This window comes from Apus apus, chromosome 15 (genome assembly GCF_020740795.1).
Source record: "Apus apus isolate bApuApu2 chromosome 15, bApuApu2.pri.cur, whole genome shotgun sequence".
NCBI classification, from domain to species: Eukaryota; Metazoa; Chordata; class Aves; order Apodiformes; family Apodidae; genus Apus; species Apus apus.
The window spans coordinates 15424698-15433922 of NC_067296.1; the positions used below are offsets into that span (position 1 = coordinate 15424698).

Consider the following 9225-nt stretch of genomic DNA (forward strand, 5'->3'; position numbering starts at 1 on the left):
GCCATGTTGGGGGACATGGATCTCAGCCAGCATGGTGACATGGCTGCAGGGTCTCACACATACAGTTGGCCCCCACCCTCTGTGACCCCACTGCCACCACAGCCTTGGCGCCAGCACAGCTATGCCCCTCACTGCCCCACCATGGGGCAGCTGTGCCATGCCCTGGCTCTGCCCTCACACCTGTCGTCACCCGTGCGTGGCCGTGGGACACAGTGTGTTTGGTAAACAAGGTGATGAAACAGTTAAAGCAGGAACAGAGGAGCCTGAGTGTGGGTTTCGTCACCGTGGGAAGGGAGCAGTGAGCCGGCGGTGAGGGGTCTGAGGGTGACTCACTGCCCTTCCCGAGCATAAATAGGAGGGAGCCAGCAGGGACCCGGCACAGCAGCCCCGGGCCATGGCACGCACCCTCCTGCTCCTCCTGGCCCCGCTGGCCGTGGGGCTGCTGGCCCTGACCTGCTGTGCAGCCCCTCTCCAGAACAAGCCGCAGACACTTGTCACCTTCCCGGGGGAGCTGGTGAGCACCCGGTCAGACCTGGAGCTGGCAGAGGTGAGGGAAGCACAACCCCGTGGCCCCCCAGGGCCCCCAGGACTCCTGGGCAGCAGTGTGGGGCTGCAGCCAAACTTGGGGCTGCCTGAGCCCTGCGAGTGCCCGGGCTGGGGCTGGGCAGCGGGGATGTGCCATGCCTGGGGCTGCCCGACCCCCTCCTGCCTCGCTCAGACCCTCCGGCTGCCTCTGCTCCCCAGAGCTACCTGCTGCGGTTCGGCTACACCACGGAGGCAGAGGCGAGGGCAGGCAGCAGGCACGTGTCCCTGGGCAAGGCGCTGCGCAGGATGCAGAAGCAGCTGGGCCTGGAGGAGACAGGGCAGCTGGATGCTGGCACGCTGGAAGCCATGCGAGCCCCCCGCTGTGGTGTCCCCGATGTGGGCACCTTCCTCACCTTTGAGGGGGACCTCAAGTGGGACCACATGGACCTGACCTACCGGTGAGTCTCTGTCCCAGGAGATGGAACCTGGTGCCCATCGGGCAATAGTCCCTGGGTGATGGGGATGGGCAGCAGCCTCAGCACTGCCAGCTCAGCTGGGTCTTGGCACAACCGGGGCCAAGCCAGCACAGCAGCAGCAGTGACTGGGAGAGCGAGCATCTGAGCCCCAGCCCAAGGGTTGTGGCCAGCTGCTCTGCCTGGCTGTGCCAGAGCTGCTGTCCCCCCTGGGGCAGGGGCCCTCCTGCATCAGGAGCCAAGACCCAGTAGCACTGACCCCCACTCCCCCCGCAGCGTGATGAACTATTCCCCCGACCTGGACCGTACTGTGATCGATGATGCCTTCAAGCGAGCGTTCAAAGTGTGGAGTGATGTGACCCCTCTCACCTTCACCCAGATATACAGCGGCGAGGCGGACATCATGATCATGTTTGGCAGTGGAGGTGATGTCCCGTGGGTGGGCTTGGGGCCAGGCTGGTGACATACACTGCCTGCAGGACTGTCACCCTACATGTCCCTGTCCATACTCAGGGTCCCTCTGCCCCTGCCTGTGCCAGCCAGAGGTCTGTGCACACGTGGGGGCTCTGCTGGTGGGGCTGGCTCTGAGGGTGCTTTTCTCCACAGAGCATGGGGACGGGTACCCCTTTGATGGCAAGGATGGGCTCTTGGCCCATGCCTTTCCCCCAGGCCAGGGCATCCAGGGTGATGCCCACTTCGACGACGATGAGTTCTGGACACTGGGAACTGGTTTAGGTAAGAGCGGAGCCCAGTGGGTTGGGGTGCACTGACACCCACCCCAGCCCGTGGCTGAGCCGCCTCTGTCCTGAGCAGTGGTGAAGACCCACCACGGGAACGCCGGCGGGGCAGAGTGCCACTTCCCCTTCATCTTCGAGGGCCGCTCCTACTCCCGCTGCATCACAGAGGGGCGTAGGGACGGGCTGCCCTGGTGTGCCACCACCCCCAGCTACGATCGGGACAAGAAATATGGCTTCTGTCCCAGCGAACGTGAGTAGTGGCAGCCACAGCCCTGCCCGGCCCCAGCGCCCGGGGCCATCCTCACCTCCCTCACCCCACAGTGCTCTACACCAACGGAGGCAACAGCGATGGATCCCCCTGTGTTTTCCCCTTCATCTTCGAGGGCATCTCCTATGACAGCTGCACCACAGACGGGCGCTCTGACGGCTACCGCTGGTGTGCCACCACTGCCAACTTTGACCAGGATAAGAAATACGGCTTCTGCCCAAACCGAGGTGCCAGTGGAGAGCAGGGTGTGGGGTGGCTGGTCACCTGGGTGGGCACCTGAGGGGTGTTGGGGCTGGCCCAGCCCTGGTTCAGCCCCACTGACTCTGCGCTGCAGACACAGCGGTGATTGGTGGCAACTCCCAGGGGGACCCGTGCGTCTTCCCCTTCACCTTCCTGGGGGAGACCTACAACACCTGCACCAGCCAGGGCAGGCAGGATGGCAAGCTCTGGTGTGCCACCACCAGCAACTATGACACTGACAAGAAGTGGGGCTTCTGCCCTGACAGAGGTACCAACCCCCCACCAGTGCTCTCCTCAGTGTCATCCAGCCCCCATGGGGGTCATGGTCCCCAGCCAGCATGTCCCATCCTGCCAGGCAGTGAGGCCAGTGCTTTTCCCCAGGTTACAGCATTTTCCTGGTGGCTGCCCACGAGTTTGGGCACTCACTGGGGCTGGACCACTCCAGCGTGCGCCAGGCCCTGATGTACCCCATGTACAGCTATGTCCAGGACTTCCAGCTGGACCCAGATGATGTTCAGGGCATCCAGTACCTCTATGGTGAGCAGCTGTGCCAAGCAGGGTATGCTGGGGGTCTTGCGGTGCTGGGCTGGCCCCCAGCCTCATGTCCTCCCCTGTACTTGTTCAGGTCGCGGCTCTGGCCCAGAGCCCACTGCCCCTGCACCTCTGCCCACCAAGGAGCCCCAGCCCATGCCCACAGAGGCCGGCAGCACCTTCACCACTGAGGAGGAGGAGGAAACACTAGAGCCCACGGCTGGGCCCATTCCTGTGGACCCCAGCCAGGACGCCTGTGCAGAGAAGAACTTTGATGCTATCACAGAGATCAATGGGGAGCTGCATTTCTTCAAGAACGGGTGAGCCTGGGGAGTGCCAGGGTGATGAGGGGCTGTGGGGGCACATGGGGCTGTGCTGGGGTGTGGGAGTACACAGGGCTGTGACAGGCTCAGGTGACTGGGACAGCTGACCTTCCTCACCAGGAAATACTGGACCCACTCATCCTTCTGGAAGTCGGGCATCCAGGGCGCCTTCTCAGTCACAGACACATGGCCTGGCCTCCCAGCTGTCATTGATGCTGCTTTCCAGGACGTGCTCACCAAGAGGGTCTTCTTCTTTGCCGGTGAGCTCTGCCCCTGCCCCACCAGTGTCATGAGGAGCCCAGTGCTGCCCTGGCACCCTCAGGCCCAACTGACTGTGCTCTCTCCTGCCTGCAGGTCGGCAGTTTTGGGTGTTTTCCGGCACGAGTGTGCTGGGCCCCCGCAGGATCGAGAAGCTGGGCATCGGGAAGGAAGCCAACCGCATCTCGGGGGCCCTGCAGCGGGGCCGCGGCAAAGTGCTGCTCTTCAGTGGGGAGAACTACTGGAGGTGAGCAGGTCTGGATGGCTGCAGCAGTGCCTGCCAGCTGCCCCAGTGAGGTGAGGGGTGGGACAGACAGCTCGTGTAGCCCCCAGCATGGCTCTGCTCTCCCTGAAGGCTGGATGTGAAGGTCCAGAGGGTGGACAAGGGCTATCCCCGTGCCACTGATGATGTCTTCACTGGTGTCCCTCTTGATGCACGCAACATCTTCCTCTACCAAGGTGAGTGGAGACCTGGTGGGGGGACCATGGAGTCATCCTCAGGCTGTCCCGAGCCTCCTGCACCATGGGACTCACCCTCGGGCACAGCACAGCATCAGCCCAGCAGATCCCTGCAGTGGGGCTGGCTGGGCCATGGTGAGGGCTGTCTGCTGGGGCCAGATCCCTGTGTGCCTGCACTGCTCAGGTGGCTGCCAGGACGGCTCCTGGCATGGCTGCCCTCTTGCTGACCCTCTGTCCCCTCCTGCCCCAGACAAGTACCACTTCTGCCGAGGCAGCTTCTACTGGAGAATGACGCCACGCTACCAGGTGGACCGGGTGGGCTATATCAAGTATGATATCCTGCAGTGCCCCCAGCACTGAGGGCCCAATGGGTGCCCAGTTTCGGCCAGCACACTGCTCCCTGCCCATTGCTCCCATCCAGACCCCAGGGGGCCATGGGGAGCCCCCACTGCGCTGGGGGCTTTGTTGCCTCCCCTGCAGGAGGGCACAGGGAGTGCTGGGGTCGCCCTGTGGGGGCTGCCCAGCACAGGGAGCCCCAGCTGGGGAGCAGGACTCTCGCCACAGGCAGCACTGGCTCCACTGTGCTGAGACATTTGACTGGCTCAAACCACCCATGGATTTGTACCGACTTTGTCTTTTCCTGAGCCAGCCGTGCTGTGTTGGGTGGGCTCTGTGGGGTGCTGGTGCTCAGGGGAGCTCAGCCAGGGCATGGGTTAAGGGCTCTGCCTCCCTCCAGCCTGTGTCTGCTCTGCCAAATCTTTCTGTTTTTAATAAAGACAATCCTTTGGACATGGCCTCTGAGTGCTCCATCTGCATCCGGGGCCATGGCAAACCCCCAGGATGCCAGGCCAGGGGCAGCAGCCAATCCTCTCCTTCTGCTGAGGGCTCTGGGATCCCCAAGACACACTGGATCCCACGGGGAGCGTGTCCCTCTCTCCCAACATCCCCCACCACCTGCCTCCTTTCCCCTGCACCCTCCCGAGCCCTTCCTGCCCACGGTCCTCTGTGCCCAGCAGCCCCCGGCCCTCCCCCAGGTCCCAGCTCTCCGTTTGTCCCAGGCTGGGTCACAGCCTGTGGTCGGGCTCCCTCACAGCAGCCCGGCCCCCCCCGCGGAGCCGCCCTGCCCCAGCCGTGTCCGGGGGCTGCCCGGGGCGGTGGCAGGGCGGAGCGGCCGCAGCACCGGGGTGTAATTAGCCGTAATTAGCGGCCGCGGCTCCGCGCAGGGCGGGGGTAGAGGGTGGTCCCGTTCCTCCTCCTCCGGGTTTGGACCCAGCACCCTCCGAGAGGCGGCGGTGGCGACCCCACGGACAGTCTCGTCGAACCGAACCGAATCGGGCCGGGCCGGGCCGGGCTGAGCTTGGCTAAGCCGGGCCGAGCCGAGCCGTTCCGGTGCGGGCCGGGTCCCCCGGGGCGGGGCTGGCGGCGGGCGGTGCCGCGGCACTAGGACCCCGGTCAGCGCCCGGCGGGGCCGCGCTCGGCGGCCGCGGGGCCCGGAGCCACTTGTGGAGGCGGCGGGGCCATGAGCCGGCGGTTCACCGTCACCGCGCTACCCCGCCACGGCCCCGCGCCCGCCCGCGGCACCGACCCGCCCGGACATGGCAGCGGAGGTAAGAGCGGGACGCGGCCGGCGGCGAGAAGGGTCCGCGGGAGGATCCGTGGGGCAGGGTCTAGAGACAGGCTCCGTGGGGTTTCCGTGAGAAGGGTCCGCGCAACAGGGACTGTGGGCAGGATCCGCCTCAGGGGGTCCTCCTGGGGGGGGTCCGTGTAGCAGGGCCGGGTCGTCGGGGCACTGTGGGGGGGTTCGGAGTCACCCCAGACCAGCAGTCCGTTATCTCAACCCCTCTGAGGCAGTGGAGACCCCTGGAGTCGGACTGGTGGGGGGCTGCAGGGCTCAGGGAATGGGGCTGTAGAGCAGGGAGCGGGGCTCAGCCATCTGGATAGGATCCCTCATCCCTGGGCAATCCCTGCACCTCAGGGGCCTGCCCTACCCCATCCCGCCTGTCTGTTGGAACAAGGCCCCGGTCCCGTGGGACAAACAACAGGACAGAATCAGGGGCATGGCTGCAGGTTGCAAGGCCGCACGCTGCTTCTTGGAAAGTCACAAAGGAGGGTGGGCTGGGGGAGTCTGTAGTGGGCTTGGGGCCGGCAGGCTGTCGCCCTGCGGTTCCCTGGGGTGTGGGGGGGGAGGTGGTGGCTATTGCTGCGTTGTCACTGGAGCCGTATCGATCCCAGAAACCCGACCGACGGACAGCACCGCGCTGCGCCGGGCTGCGTGACCTTGCGCCCTCGGCGAAGGGCGCTGGTGGGAGGTGGTGAGTTAGTCATCGCTTCCTGCCCGCCCCTTCGAGTCCCGTTTGCCCGTGGGTGGTCCCCACGAGGCCCCACGATGCCATCCGACCGCATGGGGCCTCGTGGGGACCACCCGCAGGCCCACTCTGGTGTCCCCGAGGTGGGGCTGCCCCATGCAGACACACGGACTGGCGTGACCTGGAGCTGCGCGGCTCCTCATCGCCGCCAGGCGGCGCTGCTGCGCTGGCCACGCCCTTCCCAGCCACACCCCGCCTGGCCACGCCCCTTCGAATTCGGGTTGGAGGGGGGTCGCACCGGGGCATCCCTGGAGCGCAGCTCCCCCCCCTCCCCGCGCCGTGTCCCGAGACAGCCGGTCTCGGTGGCAGTTGCCTTGGCAACCAAGCAGTGATGGAGCCTCTCACGTTGCCGTGGAAACAGGGCCCGGTGTCAGCCCTGACAACGGCTCCTGATGATGAAGGAGTGTGTGTGTGTGTGTGTGTATGTATGTGTGTTCAGCCCCTCTCCCAAATTCGTGGGGGGCTGCGTGGGAGTCGGAGGGACCCCACCGTCCCTGGCGGCATCCCTGGGGGTCCTGGAGTGCGGGGAGAGAGGCAGGGCAGGGCTCCACGTGGGCTGCCAGGGCTGGACCCCCACAGTCCCCACTCCAGGCACTAGACGTGGGGTGCAAAGGGGTGTATATGGGAGAGGGGTTCTGCGTGTGGGGTGCTCAGCCTCCCCTGCCCACTGCCCCCAGCCGGGAGCTGCGCAAGGTGGGACGGCTGTGGGCAGTGCCACTGTCCCCTCCTGGCTGCCCCCTCGGGAGGTTTCCCAGTGCTTCCAGCACATGTCATGCTCGTGGGAGGTTTGCTGCCAGTAACAGCACCGGCGAGGGATGCTGGGACACCCACTGGGAAGGGCTGTGGGGGCAATGTCCCTTACCCAGGGACTGCATGGCACAGGGAGTGCTGGGGGCTGGGAGCAGGGATGTGCTCAGGGGGGCTCTCTGGTGGCAGAGGGCGGTTCACAGGGATGCTGTGTGTCCGAGGCTGGCTCTCGGAGTCGCACAGAACTCGGTGGTCTCCGTCCCGGGAAAGGGGGTGCAGAGGTGACAAGGGGGTGGTCTGGCTGTGCCGTGCCAACCCTTGGCCTGACAGTGGAGCTGTGCAGCTCACTCTTGTCATTCCCGGGCAGCTCCTGGCAGTTAAATGGGGCACTGATGCTGTACGTGGCCCCACGCCAGGATCCTGCCTGTGCCTGGGCTCGGGGGCCACTTGCAGCTGAACCCCCCCATGCCCAGGGAAGTTGCTGTCCTCTCCCTATCCCCAGCTCCCCTGCCCGTGCCCTCCCTGCAATCCTGGTGCCAGACCCCTTTCCTGACATTCTGGGGATGCTGCAGCGTGGGAAAGCCTTGCCCCAGGGGTTAGATCAGCATTGTGCTGGGGAGTTGAGCCCCCGCGGTCTGGCTCTGCCCAGGAGCACCTTCCATACATCCCCTCGATGCTGGTGCGCACAAGTGGTAACGCTGCACTGCAAATCCCAGCCCCTGAAATGGAGCCATAATCCCGGGATTAGGGGATTAGTGGTCTTTCACGTGCTCCCTCCCCCCATCTGTTTTAGCAGGAAAATCCCTCTTGTGCCGAGCCCACGCACTACGGCCTCCTGCGCAAAACCACCCTCTCGGTGCGTGCTGTGGCCTAGTGCCCCCCGTGCAGCCCCCGGCCCCCGTGGCCTCTGCAACCTCCCAGGACACTCCAGGAGCATGTCTCTGCCACATGTGGGGGCCAGTCCTGTCCCTTGGGAGTGGGCCAGTCCCTGGCTCCAGCATTGGCTCCTGCTTGAGGCTGAGTGATGCAAGGGTGAGGGGATAGTGTTGCGGTGGCTGGGCACGGGCAGCCTCACACCACAGGGTCCTGGGCAGGGATGGGGAGGTCTGGGGGCCGAGTGAAGGGAGGGGGCAGTCCCCTGCCTATGCTGGGGGAGCGCCTGTGCTGCCCACCTTACCAGTGAGCTGTCCTGCACTGTGTGCCTGCCACGGAGCTGGGGATCTGCCACTGTGGCTCCTGGGGGATGCCACACCCAGGGGTCTCGGCTGCAGCAGGGCTGGGCTGGGGCAGGTGGCAGGAGGTCTGAGCCCTCCTACCCTGCAAGGTGAGGGCCAGGGAGTCTCCGCGCTGCAGAGCAGCTGGCCCCATACCAGGAGAAAGTAAACAATTAATTACAGCCGTCAAAAGGTAACTAAGGCCAGCGGGCTGTCATGATCTCAGCCCACTCTGGAGGAGAGACTGGGAGCTGCTGCCAGCCCCTGCTCCAGGGTCCTCCTGGATTCAGTGGGTGAGGGAAGAGGGGGCTGCAAGCAGCCCTATGGGATCAACACAGGGTCCTGCCAGCAGCCCCAGGGTGGCCCTGACCCCCAGGCCCTGCCAGGGGGACTGCAAGGGCTGGGGGTTCCACAGCAAGCAGCAAGGCCTGGGGGGGTTGGCTCCTTCTCCAGGGTTAGCCCTGGACCTGCCAAGCTGTGGGTCCAGGGGATTTCCTGTGCCAGGGCGTTTCTGGGCACAGTGTGACCCTGGTGCCCCTGCAGACCTGGGAGGTCAATTTGGGCCCACTCCACTCTGCAGTCAGTGCTCCCTGCTCTGCAGTGCTGCAGCCCCCTGCCCTGCTGCTGGGTGGTCTGGCTGCTGCCTCCTCCCTGGGATGATGGTGCCTGCAGGATGGTCCTGCTGCTGGGGCAGGGGTCTTCAATCTGTCCGAGGCCTGGGTGGCTAGCACTGCCCCTGGGAGCTGCACATCCCCCCCTCGGGGAGCTGCCTACCTTGGACCTGGGGGTCAGGGGCTAGGGCTGTCCGGGTAAGGGGTGCCCTGATCCCAGGCCACAGCATCCCCTGGCGATCTGTTGCCCCTGCAGGCACAAGGTCTGCCTCACTGCCCACCGCAAGTGGGGAGCCCGGTCCCGGGGCTGGTGCTGGGTGCGGGGCTGTCCCGCCCGCGCCAGCGGGGCCCGCAGCGCTGCCGTGCCCCAATTCCCCCCCCGCGCTCCGCGCCCCCCCCCGCCTCCCCCGCCCCCGCTGCTCCCCCCCTCCCCCGCCGCGGCGGGGGCAATGCCTCTTGCATACGTGATGAAG

General features: G+C 65.7%; 1 protein-coding gene across 1 annotated transcript; it reads left to right on the forward strand.

The window, feature by feature from the left end:
* The first annotated feature begins 396 nt into the window (after positions 1 to 396).
* MMP9 (matrix metallopeptidase 9) lies at positions 397 to 4603 on the forward strand. Its single transcript, XM_051633359.1, has 13 exons — positions 397 to 547; positions 745 to 983; positions 1275 to 1423; positions 1605 to 1733; positions 1812 to 1985; positions 2057 to 2230; positions 2338 to 2511; positions 2625 to 2780; positions 2869 to 3094; positions 3218 to 3357; positions 3452 to 3602; positions 3711 to 3814; positions 4065 to 4603. The coding sequence occupies exons 2-13, from the start codon at positions 832 to 834 to the stop codon at positions 4172 to 4174; spliced, it is 1839 nt and encodes a 612-aa protein (XP_051489319.1). The 5' UTR covers positions 397 to 547; positions 745 to 831; the 3' UTR covers positions 4175 to 4603.
* The last annotated feature ends 4622 nt before the right edge of the window (positions 4604 to 9225 follow it).

Excerpts from the sequence above, each read along its gene's own strand:
- MMP9 (XM_051633359.1), top strand. The coding sequence starts at position 832 with ATGCAGAAGCAGCTGGGCCTGGAGGAGACAGGGCAGCTGGATGCTGGC. Across the intron at positions 2,231-2,337 it reads CGGCTTCTGCCCAAACCGAG|ACACAGCGGTGATTGGTGGC; the intron begins GTGCCAGTGGAG and ends TCTGCGCTGCAG. Across the intron at positions 3,603-3,710 it reads AGTGGGGAGAACTACTGGAG|GCTGGATGTGAAGGTCCAGA; the intron begins GTGAGCAGGTCT and ends CTCTCCCTGAAG.